Source organism: Pongo abelii, chromosome 5 (assembly GCF_028885655.2).
Source record: "Pongo abelii isolate AG06213 chromosome 5, NHGRI_mPonAbe1-v2.0_pri, whole genome shotgun sequence".
Taxonomy (NCBI): Eukaryota; Metazoa; Chordata; class Mammalia; order Primates; family Hominidae; genus Pongo; species Pongo abelii.
Window position 1 is genome coordinate 172,527,062 of NC_071990.2, and position 21,512 is coordinate 172,548,573.

General features: G+C 39.2%; 1 protein-coding gene across 1 annotated transcript; it reads right to left on the bottom strand.

Annotated features, from left to right (window-relative positions):
- Positions 1-2,234: 2,234 nt before the first annotated feature.
- Positions 2,235-20,830, bottom strand: PSMB1 (proteasome 20S subunit beta 1). The gene is made up of 6 exons (XM_002817607.4): positions 20,530-20,830; positions 16,396-16,503; positions 13,233-13,314; positions 10,728-10,857; positions 4,346-4,452; positions 2,235-2,520 (listed from the first exon to the last, which is right to left on the bottom strand). Exons 1-6 carry the CDS (start codon positions 20,640-20,642, stop codon positions 2,335-2,337), a joined length of 726 nt encoding a protein of 241 aa, XP_002817653.2. The 5' UTR covers positions 20,643-20,830; the 3' UTR covers positions 2,235-2,334.
- Positions 20,831-21,512: the final 682 nt, after the last annotated feature.

The following is a 21,512-nucleotide window of genomic DNA, read 5'->3' on the forward strand; positions in this document are numbered from 1 at the left end:
GTTGGTAAGAAATACTATTTTCCTACTAAATTGTCTACATTCCCCTTGGGTAGGCTTGCAAAGTCACTGTGACTAGAGCAGGAGCTATGGCTGCATGGGAAATATGGAGGCACGAGAGTGGTACCTGGCAGTCACCGGCTCAGTGTGTTTCTAACCTCCCAAGTCAGCACAGCCCTACTGAGCAGACTGCTGCAAAGTATTTATGCCATCTGTCTGATAATTAAGACAAATCCAAACATCTACATGCATCCCGTGTGTATAAATGGAGTCATGGCCAACCTCTGAAGCAGTTTTCCATCAATCATTTGTAATATTACCAGATACTTCCAATCCCCTTGCAGGCAGTAATGAAGAGAAAGTCTCTACATAACAGCAGCTTCTCACTGGAATCTTCAAGGCTAACTCTTAAGAATGAATCATACTTCTAATCTTTATCAAAGGTTGTCTTTTCACACAAGGAATGTGCCTGAATGATCTATAAAAGCTACCCAAATAACTAGTAGCCAGGTTAGCTCTAGGAGCCATATGCCAAGCACATTCTGGACTAAGTCGTGTTGACTCCAAAACTGAGACCATGTTCAAAGTCTACAGCAATACTGGATTAAAACAATGTTAGCTGAAGGTTGTAAAAAAACATCATGAAACACTAATTATGTGCCATCAATCATTAGTCAATTTGTAGAACTTCCCTATACACCTTGGGAGGTGAGAACCTTATAGAAAATCCTAGATACACAACTTCATATAAACAGAAAATTCCAAAATGGGAAATCCTTTAGAATAAGAATATACCTAGTATATATAAAAGAAGAAAAAATGTAGATTTGAAATGGGATAGTCTAGTTTTTAGTTGGGACATTGGGATAGTTAATTTTAGGTGTCAACTTGACTGGATTACAGGATATCAAGACAGCAGGTAAAGCATTACTTCTGGGTTTGTCTGTGAGGATGTTTCCGGAGACTGGCCTAGGAGTTTGTGGACTGAGTGCAGATCAGCCTGTGTGAGCAGGCACCATCCAACTGAATGGAGCCCAGATAGAACCAAAAGGCAAAGGCAAATAATTCACTGTCTTTCTCCTCCAGCCAGGGACTTGATTAGCAACCCCTCACACCCAACTCCTTATTTTCAGGACTTCAAGGGTTATAACATCAGCTTCCTTGGTTGTGAGGCCTTCGGACTTGGACTGAGCCATGCTGCCAGTTTCTCTGGTTCCCCAGCTTGCAGACAGCCAGGCATGGGAATTCTCAGTCTCAATAATTGAGTGAGCCAATTTCTTTAATAAACCCTTTCTCATCTCTCTCTCTATACAAACATATCCTATTGGTTCTGAGTCTTTGGAGAATCCTCATACAGACACTATAAGAGAAATATGAACCAGGTGTTATCACTGTGTCCCCAATGCCTGTGATAGTGAGTGACAGTACTGATGTTTGTGCAATAAATGTTTACAATATGTATCTACTAGCTTTTGATAATTTGAATTAAATTATTTATAAAAGGCAAAATAAACAAAAGTGGTATCTAAGATTAACCACCAAATTAGTAAAATTCCATTTATACCACAGGTTGTTCTGCTATGTTACATCTGCTATGTAGATACAAAGCAAACAACAACTCCCATGTTAGGTATAATTTGACTTGTTCAATAACAAGAAAATTACTCAAATATTATAATGGAGTTAAAATGTATTTAATAGATCTAAAACAAAAATTTTGGCTCTATCAAAACTTAGGTCTCAATTATAACATTACTAAAGTGCTTGTAAAAATTATCCCAGATTTCTGGCTAAAACTTGTATAAATGCCTTTTTTTTTTTACAGTTTTATTTTGGTTGAAGATTTTTCTCCAAAATAGCTACTCCAGACTGCTTAACAGTCCCAAAAGTGAAAAATCTTAAGATATTTCATTTATAACCATTAGAGTCTTAATAAAACCCTAGTAAATTCTCTCCCTTCTGGATGGTTTAAAGGTCCCTTCAGGCAAGCTGGCTGAATAAACACCAGAGCCCTCTTCATAAGATAAGTTTGCCCAAAAGGTCAACTTTTACAGAGACATTCCTAGCTCATTAGTGTAAGGGAAAACTAACATGACCTGTTTTCATTACTTAAAATGCAAAGAAAAAAAAAAAAATCTCGGAAAAATAGAAAAGAGTGGGAAAAATGAAGAAAATTAACAGAAATTCTACTTCCTGTACCTGTCCTGCTTAGAGAAGACAAGTTATAGCAAAATGAGTACTTCAGGTTTCTCTTTTAATAAACAAAACCATCCAAGGTACAGTTCCAAAGTACAAAATCAACCAGTTCTGAACTGATTGGTGATAACAGCACACAGATCAGTCCTTCCTTAAGGGAACAGTCTCCTCCCTGATGCCCTCTTTGGTCACTATGCAGATCCGCAGTGCGTCCCCAGTGTACACATCTCTCTCAGCTGCAGAAATGAAGACATCTTTCACCAGCCGCATGGCTCTGTCCAAGGACAGCGGAACATGCTCCACATTCTGCATGTTCTTAAAACCAACCTGGTGGGACAGGAAACTTGGGTGAGATGTCATGTGACAGTAGCACAAAGGAAAGGTTCAAGTTTCTTCCAATACCCTCATGTGTATGAGGATTTGTGATGAAAATACTACACAAAATTAAAATATCCCTCAGACTGAATAAAGACCCTTCCAGACCTGGATGAATTATACACATCAGAAATCTGACAAGGATTCCCTGGCAAAGCTCCCACTCTTGAGAAGCACATGACCTAGAGAGGTGGACATATGCAAGCAAAGTGATGAGAGAATTATTACAACTAAGAAGAAAATAAGAGCCAGGAGAGCCCCAACAAATGTCCAGTAAGTCTCCTAGAAGAAGATAGGCTTCAGCAGAAAGGACTTTTAAGTAGGTGAGCGCTGAAGGCTACACTGAAGAGCACAGAACATTCCAGACTGAAGATGTGGGACGGAGTTAGGAAGAGCACATCTTTTCTGAGAAAAGCAGAGTTAGGGTCTGGGTGTAGTGGGGTGACAGGAGATGAGGTCAATAAGCAATAAGCAGAGGAGTAGCTATATATGACATCCTTCAGAAAACTGAGCAGGATGAATTAGGGAAGTAAACTTGTAGGCAGAAAGGATGTTAGGAAATAAATCCAATAATCTAATAATGTAGGTCTGACTTTAGCCAGCAGTAATCAAAAAGAGGGATGAATTAGAAATACAGGTGACCTTTGAATAACACAGTTTTCAACTGCTCAGGTGCACTTATACATAAATTTTTTCAATAAACATACTGAGAAGTTTTTGGAGACCTGCAACAATTTGAAAAAACTCAGATGAACCAAGTAGCCTAAAAATATCTTAAAAATTAAGAGAAAGGTATGTCACAAATGTATAAACTATATGTAGATACTAGCTGTTTTATCATTTACTACCATAAAATACACACAAATTGATTATAAAAAGTTAAAGTGATCTCTCAATGTTCTCCTTTTTCATTGTGTTTAGTGCAATATTATAAACCTTAAATAAGAAGTGACCCAAACAAAGCACTATTAGTGATGCTGGAAGTGCTCCCAAGAAGCAGGGAAAGTTATGACATTACAAGAAAAAGCTGAATTGCTTGATATGTACTGTAGATTGAGGTCTGCAGCTGTGGTTGTCCACCACTCCAGACAGATGATTCTCCTTGTAAACAGATGATGTAAACTTACAGTATCAACAAATACAGTATTGTAAATGTATTCTCTTTTCCTATGATTTTCTTAATAACATTCTCTTTCCTGTAGTTTATTTATCATAAGAATACAGCACATAATACATATGCAAAATATGTGATAATCCACAGTTTACGTTACTGGCAAGGCTTCCAGTCAACACTAGGCTTATTAGTAAGTTTTCTGGGAGTCGAAAGTTATATGTGGATTTTCCAGTGCTCGGGGAATTGGCACCTCAATCCCTGTGTTGTTCAAGGGTCAACTGTATGCTTGGGAGTTCAAGTACAGTATTGGGTAACACAGAAAGGGTACGTAAGAGGGAGAAAGGCATTTTTATGATCTTCAGGGTAAAGATGGCAAGAGAATTAACCACTACAGACATAAAAGAGTTGGAAGCCATGAGAATACAGGAAAACAATCAAAATCATGGGAGTAGGTAAGGACCCACAAGAGAGTAGGCAGAACACAGAGAGAGACCATAAGGTTTCTGTAGGACACATCTGCCAAACTCAAACAGTAATTTATAAGAAAGTCTTTATATCTTGGCTCTCCTAAGCTAATGAAGAGGAGAACTTGGAGGAAAGCACTTCAACTGAACACCATGACAAGCTGGACATAGTATCATTACCTGGACACAGTATCATTACCTGGTTGTCAAGCAGGGGCTGTAGCATGGCACTTGCTGAGCCTCCAGCCTTGAAGGAGTCTCTCTGGTAAGACCCTACTGGGTCAAAGCTGTATACAGCCCCCTTTCCTTAAAGAAGAGAACAGTATTCATAAGGATGGCATCCAATCACAATCCCAAATCATCGCAAAAATAAATCAGGTCAAAACGTGACACAAAACGGACTATCACCTTGGCTAAAACTTCAGGGAACAGTTGGAACACAGTCACTGTTGCACTGGTGACAGCTGCAGCACACACACTGTTGCACATGTGACAGGCAGAATGCAGTCACCATTGCACAGGTGACAGCCAGAACAGTCACCATTGCACAGGTGCCACCCAGCAGAGAGCCCCAATCCCTGTGTTGGTGTGTTGTTCGAGGGTAAACTGTAGGCTTGGGAGTTAAAATACAATATTGAGTAACACAGAAAGGGTGGGTAAGAGGGAGAAAGGCATTTTTATGATCTTCAGGTAAAGATGACAAGAGAATTAAGCACTGCAGATGTAAGAGTTGGAAGCCATGAGAATACATAAAAATAATCCAAGTCATGGGAGTAGGTGAGGACCCATAAGAGTAGGGAGAACACAGAGAGAGATGGTTAGGTTTCTGTAGGACACATCAGCCAAACTCAAACAGTAATTTATAAGAAAGTCTTTATTTCTTGGCTCTCCTAAGCTAATGAAGAGGAGAACTTGAAGGAAAGCACGACTTATGTATATAGACAGGTCCAAGGGACACATCCGCAAGACAAAGTAAAATGAAGAGAACTCTGTAACTTGCATAATACAACACTGTTTTTGTTTAAAAGAATAAGAAAACTATTTGTACAAGCACAAAAAAGTCTGGAAAGATAAATAACAAACTGTGGTTGGTCATCTTTGAGCACTGAATTAGAGGCAAGAAAAGAAGGGAATTAATTCATATGCTTCTATATTATTTGAGTTTATTACAAAGAACACAGGTAATTCTACAATTTTTAAAAAGGCCTGTTAAAAAGAACTGTGTGCTGGGTATGAGAAATCACAAGTCATTTACAAGGTATGATTTTTTAAAAATATAGCTGATTTGGAAAACACATTATATACCAGAACTCAGTACCCTGGGAGATGTGATATAGGGACAATCTCCTTACTAACCATGTACAACTGCCACTGTTAGCTTTGTATGATTTCTACTATAGAACTGCGTAAACTTGGCCAGGCGCGGTGGCTCATGCCTGCAATCCCAGCACTCTTGGGAGGCTGAGGTGGGCCGATCACGAGGTCAGGAGTTCGAGACTAGCCTGGCCAACATAGTGAAAACCCGTCTCTACTAAAAACACAAAAATTAGCTGAGCATGGTGGCACGTGCCTGTAGTCCCAACTACTTGGGAGGCTGAGGCAGGAGAATCGCCTGAACCCGGGAGGCGGAGGTTGTGGTGAGCCGAGATCACGCCACTGCACTCCAGCCTGGGTAACAGAGCGAGACTTGGTCTCAAAAAAAAAAAGAATTGTGTAAACTGAATTCTCTGGTGGAGAAGGCACCATCTGAGGTCACCTAAGAAACTGGAAAGTACTTTTGCTGGAAGCAAGCTTGGGACAAGACATGAGATCACAGCAGGCAATCCACTAACCTCAATATACAAAAAAAGAAAGAGATGTAAGGTGTAAAGGCAGAAAAATGATTGTATCTCTCATGAGGATGACAGGCCACAAGTAAACTGAGGCCCAAAAGGTTTACCCAAGGATGGAACCAATCTCAGAAAACCACACACAACAAATTTAAAAAAACAAACCAAAGAAAGGGTGGGCTATGTCCAAGAACATAGCTTTAAAGACCCCCTAGAAGAAGCAAGAGAGACACTAGTAAAATCAGTATAAAACAGCAAAAATCAATAGATAAATAAAAATAAAAATAAATGTAGAATGGCATGAATCTTGACTACAAAGTGCTTTTCCTCATCAAAGTAAAATCCAAAAAGCACAATCATTTCAATGTAAAAAATAAAATCAGACAAGTCTTAAAAGAAATACAGCTAAGCTTCGGATGGGAGAAGTTTTTCTAACAAGGCAAGAAACTGAATGTCATAAAGAAATGATTGACAGATTAGACTGTATGAAACACAGAAATTTCTGTGTAGCAAAACGCAGTGCCCAAAAGAGACAAATAACACTCTTGGGAATATCTATAATATTACAGACATTTGACACAGTTGAATGTAGTTCTTGAAAATCAATAAGAAGAAAACTAACCTGCAAATAAGGAAATGGGCAACGGTTAATATATGAATCAGTCTCCAAAGAGGAAATTTATAAAGTCAATAAACATATGAAAACATGCCCAAAAATATATATAAATGAAAATAATAGACTGTACAATAGGCAAAAAGACGTTTCAAAATGTGTTAATTCTAATACTGGGAAGGTTACATAAAATCGGGTACTCAGGGTACTGGCGTGTCCTTCAGAAAGGATACAGTCAACAAAATACAAAAAAAAAATTATCTGACCCGATACTTCAACTACTCGAAGTTTATTCTAGCAAGACAAGCATAATTGGAGAAGTACACAAAAATGTATGTACAAGGATGTTCATCATACTGTTTATATTAAGAAAACAGGAAGCCAAAATGCCCTTTAGAGGACTGGTTAGGTAAATGATGGTATGTATTATAGCAGCAAAAACAGAAGAAAAAAAATTTTTTTAATTAAATACAAAAATCATTATGCATATAGCTTAGATCTCCTTGATAATACATAATGTATAGTTACAGAAAAACAGATACCAAAGTCCTACTTACATAAAACTGCATGAGCGTATGTATAAACATGTACTGATTGTTTTCACTGCAGAAAAACTAAAGCCACTTTTAATTTAGGAGAAAAATTTTTAAAAGGCATGAGAGCAGCTAAGAGATTAACGACAGAGAGGTTAGTGCAGACAGCGGTTGACACCAAGGGAAAGAGCTGTGGACCTTGGTGTCCTGAAGTTTTCAATATGGAGCACTGCTCTCTAGGTCCCTGCATCCACCAACACAGAAGACAGTAAAGGAAGTCTCCTGAGACATTAGCAGAGGCTCTGGACTTACGGGACCAGGCTCTAGAGTGGTAAAGGGTAGGAGCAAAACACATGAAATGGAAAGCTGATGTAAACAAAACACAGACCTTCAGCCCCCTTCCTCCTCCGAGGCCTAAAAAGCTGCCAACCAGGCTTCTCTTCCTGTAGTCCCACCTCACCTCAGGAAAAAAGATTAAAGAAATTCTTCATCTGAAGAAAATGCTGCTTACTTAAGCACCCAGTTAATGGCTGTCAGTTGACAAGCCATGTCAACAAGGACTTTCATAATCAAATTTTGGTACAAGACTCTTCAATGTGAATGGACAGCAAAAAAAAAAAAAAAAAAAAAAAAAAAATCAGAAATTTGAAGGAAGCCTCTAACATAGAAGACAGAGGCCAAAAATGAACACACAACGTGAAAAAAAAAAGCATTCTGATGAAATATAGAAAACTGCAAAGAAAGTAAACAGGATTTTTTTAAAAAAGACAAAAAATAAGAACAAGCTCTTGGAAATTAATGACACCAGAAATAAAAGCAATCAGTAAAGGATGAAAAGCTAAAATTAAGGAAATCTTCATAAAGTAGAACAAAAAAGACAGACATGGATAACATGCAGAGTCAAAAATAAAGTTCCGGGTCATAATCCAGGTAGTTGTGGAGAAGGTGGGGAGAGGTAGGGGAGGAGGAGAGGAAAGAAGGTAGAGAAAGAGGACAAAACAAAGAAGAAACTCTAGGCAAGGAACATCACTATACAATTTCAGAACACCAGGGTAAAGAAAACATCCTAAAAGCAAAGTCTCAAAAAGGTCCCATTTTGATTTTTTCAGAAATCTTTTAGGAGATAAGTCTCTAAAATAAGGAAATAAATCAAGAAAGAGGAGAGCACAGGATGTGGGGGAATCTCAGGATGGCAGTGGTCCATCCTGGAGCAAAGGGAAAAGGGATCCACCTAGTATGTAAGGTCTGACAACCAGATGAATTGTACTCAGAGAATGTACAAGGAACTGACAAAAAGTTTAAAGAAATCTGAGCCAATTAGAGATAGTTAACTTAAGAAAAAAATAAAAACGAGTTACACAAGAAAGAAAATATTAATGCATACTACTTGGCGCAACAAAGATCAATATCTATCTGGTCATAATAAAAACATTAAAGGTCTATGTTACCAAAAGTGTAATGTGTTAAAGGAGGATGCTAATGAGGAAGAGGACACAGAAGAGCTAAGAACCATCATCTACCAGAACAAAACACCAAAAGATATCTCAAAAGAGTGCAGTACAAATACAGAGTTTGGAAAATGGAGGTAAGTAGCAGGAAATACAGGTAAAAGAGCTGAAAACTGTCTTACGGCAATGGAAAAAAAAGATAGAGGACTGCTTTATTATTCACACAAATTCCTCTGTAAAATAAAAATTAGTTTAAAGAACACTTAAAAGCCAACCAGACAGACAAGCTTAGAAAGACAGTTCTAGAGACACCTGAGGTTGTCACCAAAACTAGCAACACTGTTACATGGAAATCAAAGAACAGGGCTCTGAAGTGAAACAAAAGCCAAACCTGAATCTTAGGTCTGCTGGTTAATAGATATCAGCTTTCCCAGATTAGACTCTCTAACTCTCGGAAAAACTCAAAGGATGCTGTCTGGCCTGCTGAAATTCAATGGCAGCTATTTTTAACGTTGCTAAAATCTGAATCTATTAATCTGACATTAAAGCCAGGCATAATGTAAGTCAAAAGACACCAGAAGCATCCTGCATGCTAAGTTAGGCAAATTAATTTGTAGCTAGACTCTAATTACCCAGGTTAAAGGTAATTCATTTCTATTTTTACTATTTCTACACTTTACTTTTTCTCTTGGTTTTCAACTAAGGTTGAAAGCCTTAAAAAGAAATTGTGTCAACCTAATTTGTCTACACCTAAACCATGGCAGGTAAAATGATCAGAATGTTCCCCAAGGCTGTGTATGGGGGCGGATGTTAAGAGTCAGAGATAGCACACACAAAGAAAATGCTCATGGAACAGAAAGCGATAGGAGTCAACAACCGAGAGGCAGAGCGCTGAAAAGAAGCTTGACCCTTTCCTCTTAGAATTCTCCCCTCACAGGATTTAGGGTCCCCAGTCCCCTTGCTTTCTTTCTGTGTCCAACTGAGATGCTCTGTGATGTGGCCAGCTGCATGTATTCCCCTGGAGGCTCTGACCCACGCCAAGGCCTGCCTTGAACATTCCCAGGCACTGATAATGTTGTTTAGGCTATTGCTTGAAACACTGAGAAATTATCCCTGTTGCTAAACACACAGAAACTATCCCTGGCCCTGAACCAAATTCCTTCAACACGCAAATCAACTCCCTCACCTTGGACACATCTTTTCCTGCTGTCTGCTGAGAGGACTGCTGCAGCACTAAATGTTTTTGACTGATTACCCTGAGATTTAGTGTTCTGGAACCCCAACTAGGTTCAGGGCAGTCCCTTACAGGAATTCCTCTGCCCCCACTTTTAGGGCAACTTCAGCTACAGGTTCAGCCAGAAGGAACACAGAAGATGGGCTTACTCCAATGATATCCTCGTCTAGACACTTCTGTAACTTCTTATCTCAATGGACTACTCTAAATGACACAGATGGACTACTTATCCATCTGTGTCAACGGACTACTTATCCATCTGTGTCAATGGACTACTCTAAGTGACACAGATATGTCCTGGGACATTGTACTTGTATTTGGTTTTTAAATGCAACCAACAGCCAATCCAAATGAGAACTGGTGGAAAACATTGGTGCCCATGTGGGGTAATGCAGCTCTGGATCAAAAATGGGATGGAATATTAAGTAACAAGACTTAATACTCTCAGGGAATCCTGGTCTGACTCTGACAAAAAATCAAAGAGGTGTTTCAAAAAGTTCTGAAAACACGGAGTAGATGCTTATTATTAATTACCCCAAATGACTTCTAGAACCTTTAAAGAACTTTTTTGAAGTATATTTGTTAATAAAAAAATTTTCGATATTCAGAATCACGTTTAGGTCAAGCTTTCTAGGTCCGATTTCTTTCTATAAGATAAAAATGCCTAATTATTTACTACTAACTCATGCAAGATCCTGAGAAAATAGTAAAATAACTGGCTGCTCAACATTCACTATTAGAGCTTTAACGTGCCTTTGGATGTCATATATTAGCTTCAGTTTCTTCATCACTTTCATTATCAGAAATGAAATGAGAATTGTGTCAGATGGTATTTATGGTTCTTTTCAACTCTAGATGGAGATACACACATCTAGGGAATAATAACTCCTCCCCCCACCATTTTCCAGAAAGAAGGAAATCTACCTTCTTCATCAAGTCCACCGATGATGTTGTAAACATAGTATGGAAAGAAGCGCCTTGAATACAGGATTGTAGACAGCATTGCAGCAATTGCCCCCGTAGTCATGGCCTTATTATTGGAATGCTTATACATCTGCAATTATTGATAAAAGTCACAGGCATGTAGAGGCAGAGGCCATTATAGACTAGAACAATCAACAGTATAAAGTGAATAAATAAATGCATACCACAGTGAAAGGGGAAAGCATGCCTATTTCCTTCATGATCAACCAACACAGTATTACTAACATAAAATTTTAAGGGAAGGAATGCCAAGTTTGCCCTCAGCTCTCTGGTTTAAAGACTCTATTTTCCATACCACCCTTATTTCAGGTACTGCTAATCCAAGAGCTAATGTGCATGAAAGGGCACATGAAGTGGCCTAAGGAAGATGGGTTTAAATCCATCTCTCTCCCTCACTCTGCATATAGACCAGGGGTCAACAAATTACCCCTGTAGTTTGGCTCAGGGGCCAAATCCAGCCTACTCCCTATTTCTATGAATATTGTCCGTGGCTGCTTTTTCACTACAGAAGCAGATCAAATGGCCCATAAAGCTGTAAATATTTACTATCTGGTCCTTTACAGAAAAAATTATGGCAATCCCTGATCAAACCTAGATGTAAGTCCCTCTCTTTGTGGAGCAGATCTCTGTGAGAACAGAAGACACAGGGCGGCACGCTTACTCTGCATGATTTTAATACACAGCAGTGGTCGTGATCCTTAAAACATCTACAGTAGAGAACACAAGCATCCAAAACAGGGTCTTAGCATGACAATACAGTGACTGCAAATCCTAGCTTTACTATACCGTTGGGAGCCCTACATTATCCACTGGTAGAGAAACTTCACAAAAATTATAAACATAAAATGAATTCAAGATCACCAATTTTTGTTAACCATATAGCAAACATCTCTAATGAGAAACCTAATGGCCAGGAATAGTGGCTCACACCTGTAATCTCAACTGAGGTGGGAGAACGTTTGAGCCCAGGAGATGAAGGCTACAGTGAGCTACAATTGCACCACTGTACTCCAGCCTGTGCAACAAAGCGAGATGCTGTCTCTAAATAAATAGGCAGATAGATACCTAACTAGCACCGTAAAATTAAACAATGACAGTCAAAACACTGAAAAATGATTAGAAATGAACTACAAGTAACGGATAAGTTTTTTATAGAGGAATGTCTTTCCAAGATAAAAACTATAAAAAAATTATTCATAGGCCGGGCACAGTGGCTCACTGCTGGCCTGTAATCCCAGCACTTTGGGAGGCTGAGATGGGTGGATCACCTGAAGTCAGGGGTTCGAGACCAGCCTGGCCAACATGGTGAAACCCCGTCTCTACTAAAATACAAAAATTAGACGGGGTGGTGACAGGTGCCTGTAATCTCAGCTACTTGGGAGGCTGTGGCAGGATAATCACTTGAACCCAGTAGGCAGAGGTTGCAGTGAGCCAAGATCATGCCATTGCACTCCAGCCTGGGCAACAAGAGCGAAACTCTGTCTCAAAAAAAAAAAAAAAAAAAAAAAATTTCATTCCATTTCATTTCGAAACCAAGCACCAACATTTATTTCACCATCTAATAAAGTATGAGAGAAAAACTTCAGGAAGGGGTGTGTATTATGTTGAATTCACCATTCCTTGTTTTATTAACAATATCATGTTTACTTTTGTCTTCTAACTCCCATTTATAAAATAAGCATTAGGAATTATCATATAAATATGCCAATAAATGTAAGTCACTATAGCTTTCAATGTAAGTTTCTAAAAAAGCATTAACAATTGATAAATACTGAGTGAAATCCTTTCTACACATTCAAAAAGCATGTGTCAGTTAAATAAATATATTATATACTCCAGTAAACACTCATAAGTGTAAATAATCTCAAGTGTTATTCATGAATAGGCAAAACAGAATGTGATCACCCCTGACTTCTGGCAGCTGGCTATCAACTGAAGCCTGTCAGGTGACAGAAGTTAATGGTGCATGTTGTGCCTCTCATCCAAGCTCCCGGCTTATTCATTCTTTCGTATTTCTACTCATGCATCCTGCCAACTAAGAGCACAGCACTGTAAAGAGGAAAAGCTTGTCAACTGATGGTGATGCAAACCAAGCTCCTGTGTCAAATCTTTCCTGGGCTCTCTCCTGCCACAGAAATTGATTTGCTTTGTTTTTGAGGGAAGAGTATCTTCAGAGAAGAAATCCTCCCAGGCTCCTTCTAAAAGGGTAGAGAACCCTTCATATGATACAAGACTTTAACAAATGGAATATGCTGCTGTTTCACATTATGCAACTTTAATGACCCTGCAGTAATGATATCATTTCATTTCTTGCATACATTTGTAATTCATCTACTAACCTAGTGACTCTCTAGCTATTTGACCAACAGTCATGCTGTAGGCTTCAAAGAATTTAATGAATTACTATTAATTTAAAATAGTGTAGAAATGTACAAAAGCATCTACCTTTAGTCTTGCTTCAATAATCTTTGTCAGCGTAAGACAGTCTCCATGAAAACCGCTGCATCCAATGACTGTTTTGTCTGTTCTGTAAAAAGCACATTTCAGAAAATTGAGCTGGTTAGATAGTAGAGCAAAACATATCTTCAGCAATTTTAAATTTAAAATTCTGATTCCCACTATTCCCTAAATGGTAATGGGACAAACAGCCACCCTTCTGGGGAGGAGGGGTCTGTATTCCATCTTACCCCTTATTCCAGATGAATTACAGGTGGATCAAAGACTTTAAAAATGCAACTACGAATGGACTAAATAAATCATGGGTGAATTTTTTTACTATCTTGGGCTGAGGAAGATACGTAGGTAGGTTGATTGATTTTTGAGACGGAGTTTCGCTCTTGTCACCCAGGCTGGAATGCAGTGGTGCAATCTTGGCTCACTGCAACTTCCGCCTCCTAGGTTCAAGCAATTCTCCTGCCTCAGCCTCCCAAGTATCTGGGATTACAGGCACCCACCACAACACCCAGCTGATTTTTGTATTTTTAGTAGAGATGGGGTTTCACCATGTTGGCCAGGCTGGTCTCGAACTCCTGACCTCAGGTAATCCGCCTGCCTTGGCCTCCAAAGTGCTGGGATTACAGGTGTGAACCACTGCACCCAGCCTCGTGAAGGTAGATTTAAACAACACAATCCAAGGGCCACACAGAAAAATTTCATAAATTTGACTACATAAAATTCTACAGGGAAATTTAAGAATAGCTTTTTAAAACCCTAAGAAAATATATTAGTAGCATCTACCCCCGAAGTCTAATTTTAATTCTATAAAAATTCTTACAAATAAGAAAAGCAATAACATAAAGGAAAGATGGGTAACCTTCTATGAACAGACAAGTCACAGAAAAAAGAGACATTAAGTCACCATAAACATAAGAGCCTCTATGTTACTCAGAAATCCAAATCTAAAAAAGAGACTATTTCAACCAATTATACTGGCTAAAAATGCCTAACTAAATGCTGGTGAGGTTGTGGAAACAGTATAAACTGATTAACTTGTTAGATGGGCAATTCGGTAGTATCTATTAAAAATTTAAATACACACCACTTTAACCAATTCTATTGCTAGAAATCCATCTTGTCAATATACTTGTGCAAGTATGCAAAGGGATGCTCTAGACTCACCAGTGAGTACTCATTTAAATAGCACCCCAAAACAAAACAAAACCTAAATGTCCATCTGTATGGAAAGGATTAAAATTTGGTATAGACATACAAATTCAACTGTGTATTTCAAAAATTAATTCCTAGATCTTGATATGAATCTACAAAGAAACCTAAACAATATTTTGCAGAGGCCACATAATTCCTTTTGGAAACTTATGAATGACTCGCACAAACCATACCTGTCCTACTAGGAGAGCAGCTGACACCTCTGGGGTCATCACTAACATCACCTCATCTATCCCTACCATCAACCTCAATGCACTGAGGTGAAGACGTCCAATCCCCTATAAGGCTTTACTGCCTTTACTAACAAGATTGGTTGACAATACCAACAGGGAAAGACAGAAATCTTAGAACTTCAAGATGCTTTTCCCAAATATCCAGGTGCATCAAAGGAATGGGAGTTTTCATGCAAAGAACACAGTCTCAAACAGGTTTGGAAGAGGCAAGCTTAGTTCTAGGTCAGCCCCACAGGACATGGGATGAGGGATATATACAGGCATTTGTTAATGCTGCATTGTTCTTATTCTCTATCTCTATATCTGACGTGTTTCATTAAAAAAAAAAAAAAAAAAAAAGGTGCTCACTTCAGCAGCAAACGTAACCAAAGCAATATTTAAAAGATGAGTAAAAGCTAGTACAAGGATGGTATCCATAAAGTTGTTTTAAAATCTTATTTCTAATATTTACTACTTTCAAGTTGTACAAGTGTCATCCTTGAGGACAAAAAAACGTAACACGAGAGCACCATAAACAGAAAGCAGAAAGGAGGTATGGGGGTATCAAAAGATACAAGTGGAGAGAAAGAGAACTGGGAAGATGAAAACAAACTTCATTGCTTTTTAAGATGTGGGCCATCCCTGGGACCAGGAAAGACAATGTATCTTTTCTTCTGTACCTACTTCCTACAATACAAGGAGGGTCCATCCAAACGACCTAAACCTCGTAAGTCCCATTCCTATTACAATTCAAGTTTAATTAACCCAGGAATTCATGACCATTTATAAGCATTTCCAAAACTGTTAAATACAGACCACTGCCAATCTGCAGTATGTATTCAGGTGATTTATGCAGGTTTTTTTTTTTTTTAAGTTTTGGCTTTATTTTCATGTTTTAGGAAAAACATAGCTAGCTTATTAAAACTGAGCTGTGGATATAATTGCTTAGGATATTTCTAAAACGAATGTTTCAGGTAAAAAAAAAAAACAGTGTGGGGAGGCAGATTTTTAAAAAATATCATTTAATGGATTAATGGAGCTGTGGTTTGAATGTTCCCTTCAAAACTCATGTTGAAATTTAATTGCCATTGTGATGGTACTGGGAGTTGGGACCAGGTGTTTAGGTCCTAGGGCTCAGCCCTCATGAATGGATATTATCACAGCAGTGGGTTCGCTTGCTCTTCTTTCTTTCTCTGGCTTTCCACCATGTTAAGACACAGCAGGAAAGCCCTCACCAGATACCAGCCCATCAATCTTGGACTTCTCAGCCTCCAGAACTGTAAATCAATAAATTTCTGTCCATTATAAGTTACCTAGTGTGTGGCATTCTGTTACAGCAGCATAAAATGGACTAAGACAAATGTATAGATGGAAAAAGTGATGAAGTAATTTTAGTAAAATACAAACAGTAAGATCCAGGTGATGGCATATGGGTTTTCATTATGAAACGCTCTTACTTTTGTTGTATATTTGAAATTTTTCACGGTAAAATGCTGGGGTGAACACATTTAGGTTACCGAAAGCACTTTTGGTACCCTGAATATAGCAAATATTATTACGACTGCACATTGAATTATTAGGAAACATTAACTTAGAAAATGGTTTTCTAATAAAAATGCTCCCAACAGCAACTTAAAAACTCATGAAACAAATCATTTAGAAGTAGAAACTCTCACAGCATTAAATCATTACAAAGGCATTGTGAAATGTCTTTAGAAATATTTACTTACAATTTGTAACATTTGGGGCTATCCCGCGTATGAATTGAAAACCCTTCACTCAATCGAGTATCAGAAGCAACAATTGCAAAATCTTCTCCAGCAATTGCCAATACAGTACTGAGGAAAAAAGAAAAAAAATTAATTCTCCAGGGTGGTAATCCTATCCCTACAAATAGAAGAATGCTCCATAGCACATAATGGGATAAAATACTCTAGATGTCAACAAAAACATGATTCAAATGGGAAGAGGAAAGATGAGCGGGAAGACAATGAACGCCTGGCTACAAGCTGTCTGGAAAAAAAAATTATTAATAAGCCTAAATCAGGGCAAAGTCTCCTTGGCAGGAGGTAACAGAAAAGCCAATGAATTATCATCACCAACACATTAAATACCTACTTGTGCAAGGTACTACTAATACAGAACAACTAAATACCACGTCTGTGCCCTTGAGGATCAGGTATAGACAGTGGTACTACAACGCAAGTTCTGTAAGTTTAGAGAAGATGGGATTTTTTTTTCTTGTTTCATTTCTTTATAACCAAGTCCTTATATAACGCCTATATAATGCTTATTTCTTTATACCCAAGCCCTTATATAATGACAAATAAATGGACAAACAGTAAATTTTTCCCTCTGTGGCTGTACAATTTGACAGCTTATCAAAGAGACTTACAGTAGAATTCCAAAAGCAGACTGCCCGGGTTCTAATTCTGGCTTTCCCATTTCGCAGATATGAGACTGCGGGTAAGTTACTTCTCAAAGCGTCAATTTCATCATATATACAACAGAGATCACTGCAGTTGCTACCTCATTAGGGTGTTCAAAGGATCAAATATGTAAAGCCCTTATAGCAGTCCCTGACATGTAACTGGTCCTCTAGTAAGTGTTAGCTATAAGTGCTATGGCACTGGAGTATGACTAAGCACCTGGGCTCTGGAATTACATGAGACAGAGATCCACTCTTTCTACTTACTAGGTATGTGATCTTGGACAAATTCTCCAAATGCAAGTTGATGATAACAGTACCTGTGTCACAAGGTGTGTATGTATATTTGGGTGTGTATATTTTAATGTACAAGGCTTGATTGATAACTACAACCACTGCTTCAATGCAACAGTGGAAATTAAAGGCATGGTGCCTCACAGACGTAAGCACTCAGAAAACTTAAGCCACTACTTTTACTGAGGAGGGATTTGTGCTAAAGCTCTCAAGTAGAAAAGGATGGCATTCCAGGTAATATAAACAGCAAGCAATGGCAAACAGGTAATTATTCAAATAGTACATACATTCAAGCAACTCATACATACATTCAAGCAACCCTTTTGCATAAGCACATGTAGTGACGTTAAGGTTTATGTGATGGACAGGGTTCAATACTGTAGAAAATCCCAAATGCCAAGCTAAAGATTTTGGAATTTTAGCAAGAAATCATGAAGGTATTCTGAGCAAGAATGATCTGTAGTTGTAACTACTCAAGAAGCTGAAGTGGGAGGACTGCTTGAGCCCAGGTGTTCAAGGCTGCAGTGAGCTATGATCGTGCCTCGGCATTAGAGTGAGACCTGGTCTTTAAAAAAGAATGCAAGAGAGAGAAAAGTTCCATTTACAAAGTGGGGTTTTAGGAAGACTACTCTGACGATAACATAGTATGTGAAATGGGACGGAAACGCTGTTCTAATACTACTAATGCAATAGTAAGGTAGCAGGGTGAACAGTAAATCCAAAATCATCACAAACACACAAAATAGACAAATTTTTATATCCACGTAAATGTTTTAGGAACTGGGAAAACCAATTATGACATCCAAGATTTCGAACTTAGATGAGCAGAATGATGGCATAATTATAAGTATTTTAAAGGAGAGGAGAGGAGGCCGGGCACGGTGGCTCACACCTGTAATCCCAGCACTTTGGGAGGCTGAGGCGGGTGAATTGCCTGAGATCAGGAGTTCGAGACCAGCCTGGCCAACATGGTGAAACCCATCTCTACTAAAACTACAAAAATTAGCCAGGCGTGGTGGCAGGCGCCTGTAATCCCAGCTACTCAGGAGGCTGAGGCAGAAATGCTTGAACCCAGGAGTTGGAGGGTGCAGTGAGCTGAGATCGCACCGCTGCACTCCGGCCTGGGGGACAGAGTGAGACTCTGTCTCAAAAAATAAGAAGAACAAAGGAGAAGAGGAGATGGAGGGGAATAATTAGCTTGCTTTTTGTTTTGCTAGCTGTCCTGAGTTACCCTGAGAGCAGAAAAACCAGTTAGAAATGTTTTACTGAAGAAGCCGAATCGAGGGACTCATGAGAGGCAGAACTGGAAAACCAGATTTGGAAGTAATCCTCCCAGCAATGAGACATGAAAGAGTGCTGATCGATAAACAAGGCGGCTAATGACTTGTTTAACTACATTTAAAGACAGAGTAGAAAAAGAGAACGAGGCCTCATTTTGCAGAAGCGAAGGCTGCCTGAGAGCCAGCTGCAGTAAACACTAAAGAAAAAGAACAATGACTGAGAAAAAGTAATCAGAAAGTTCTAAGTAATTTTTAGGGCAGTAATGGCTTAAACTGGATTACAAGGGATTAAAAAGTGAGTAATGAGCAGGGCATACTGAACACCGAAAATTCTTATTTATAGAGAACAGCCTTACGAAACAGGTCCAATAACCCTCCTTACAATATACAACTTAATTAGTCATCACAGGAAGTGTTAAGGTGCGTAATGGAAAAGTATCCATAAACTCAGTGGTGAAATAGCTATGAATTAAGTCCTGGCTCAACTTCACACCAGCTCTCTGACCCTGACAGTTTAACGTCTAATATAACCCTAGGATGCTAATATCACCTAACATTCACTTTTCCTAAGGATTAAATAAGATGACAGCTTGCAATTTACAAAATGCATCTCTCTTGATTCTCACCAAAAACTATGAAGCTACTAAGGAAGATAAGGAAATTTAGGTTCAAGAAGTTCAGAAGTACCCAAAGTGTCCTTTAGTGGCAGAACCAAGTCTAAAATCAGACTTTCGTTATCTTTCTAACACACTCCAAAAATGTGCATTTATATTTCAAATTTATGAGGAACCAATTAACATTTTTGCTTTGTTTTTAAAATTTATTTTTGTAGAGATGGGGTCTTGCTACGCTGCGCAGGCTGGTCTTCAACTCCTGGCCTCAAGCGATGATCCTCCTGCCTTGGCTTCCCAAAGTCCTGGGATTACAGGTGCGAGCCACAGTGCCCAGCCAATATTTTTTGTTTTAAGAACCATCGGTTCGTTCAAATTGAGTGTGTATATTTTAATGTACAAGGCTTGATTGGTAACTATAACCACTGCTTCAATTTACAGCTCTTCCCTGTCAAGAGTCTTAAACAGAGCATCTTTCTATAACCCTAAATCTCTGGCGTGCCACCACGGAAAATTATACTACTCAAGATAAAGCTGGTAATTAAAATAAAAACCCAAACTTGAACATAACATACAAGAACACACATACTAAAAGGTCCATCTTCTGAGTATTTTGTTTTCCTGAACTTAAGCTAAACGTTAAAAAAAAAAGCACTTATCTATGAAACTAAGTTTGCTCAGCCAATCCCACCTTCTATTTGAAATAAAACAAAATGATTACACTGCTACAATTAGAAATAACAGAAATCAGGCGGCTACAATTAGACATTTCGGCTACCAACCCAGCTATGCATCTAACAACACAGACCAAACAATCCTAACTTTTAAGTTTCAGACGCTAAACCTCTACCCTCGCCTGCTGGCATACGAAACGTGTACATGAGGTCCAGTTTTAATGGTCTTCCACAGAGCAGAGACTATGTTTCAATTTCTACTTTACTGTCTTACAGCAGCAAGGAGCATGGAGTGGCAGTCCACATAAAAACTCAAATGACATGACTGTAATGGGAAACCCTAAAAATCAAGGCTGTATCGCAATCACCAAGTAAACTTGAGCAAAGCGAGCCTGAAGAGGGAAACACAGGGCATGAGAGGACGGCAGGGAGACCGGCCTTGTGCGGACCCACTCAGCTCAGGGTTCTGAGGCCTGCAGGGGCCCGGGGCAGCGCCACCACGGCGGTGACTCCTAAATAGGCTTCAGCAGATGGGGGAAGGGCGAAAGTGAAAGCGGCAGCTCTTTGGGGTTTTTACCCTCCGTTGAAAACGTAGGGCGAAAATCGCAGCTGCAAAGGGCCCGCGGCTCTGTGCGGTTCCATCCCCAAGTCTCTGCCAGGAGCCGAATATATGGCTGTAGAGGCCAACATCGCACGGCTGCGCCTGCGGATCCGACACCTGCTGTCTCACGGCGAGATGGCTGCCTTGACCGGACGTTACGCCACTTCCGGTTTCTCCTGCAGTTCGCTCCCGCCCTCTCTATCTCGCGCTAGTCGTTGCTCTTGGAGGGCTGCGCGGCTGCTTGTCCCTTTGGTAGTTGAGTCCCGCCCATTCCAAAAAGCGCTGACAGAGATGTAAAGGGTTTTATTTGTTTGTTTTTTGTTTTTTTCCCTCTCGAAGAAAACATTGGAATTCACCCCAATGGACAAAAGTTTAAGTCTGACCATACAAAAAAATTGTCAGAACTATGGTGCAACGGCAACTCGAATAACGGTGGGAGCGTTAATTGTCCCGGCTAATAAAAAATGTATATAACATTTCCTATCCTTAAAGAGCTCACTACCTCAGATAATAAAAAGTACAAAGAAAACAAGCAGTATAACATATGATTACGCTACAGTGAACTACAGAAGGGAAAATCAAGGCGTGCTGAAGTCCCACTAAGAAACAACTGCGGAAAGAGCCATGTGACAACAGTGCATGAAATGGGAGTGGCAGAACTGAATATAAATGCATGTGTAAACATAAGCCGTTTGTTTTGCTTAGTGTTTCCTGTCATTCTACACGCTTGAAGATCAGCTAGCGTTCTTGCTGACAGGTAAGGAGCACGCGCTTACTGAGTGCTAAGCACTGCTCAGGCACTGATTCTGTCAACCTCTGTCAATCTCCCGACAGCCCAAGGGTAAGCACTATTATCATTATTCAATTTTACAGAAAAAAAATGCGGGGGAGAGGTCAGGTAACTTGCCAAAGGTAACGCCGCTAGTTGCTTTAAACAACAACAACAAAACAACAACAAC

What these genes read in the sequence shown, in the direction of transcription:
- PSMB1 (XM_002817607.4), bottom strand. Translation starts at nt 20,642, where the DNA reads ATGTTGGCCTCTACAGCCATATATTCGGCTCCTGGCAGAGACTTGGGG. An exon ending in AGCCCCAAATGTTACAAATT is followed by an intron (nt 13,315 to 16,395) that starts GTAAGTAAATAT and finishes TGCTTTTTACAG; the next exon opens with AACAGACAAAACAGTCATTG. An exon ending in TTATTGAAGCAAGACTAAAG is followed by an intron (nt 10,858 to 13,232) that starts GTAGATGCTTTT and finishes CAATAATTGCAG; the next exon opens with ATGTATAAGCATTCCAATAA.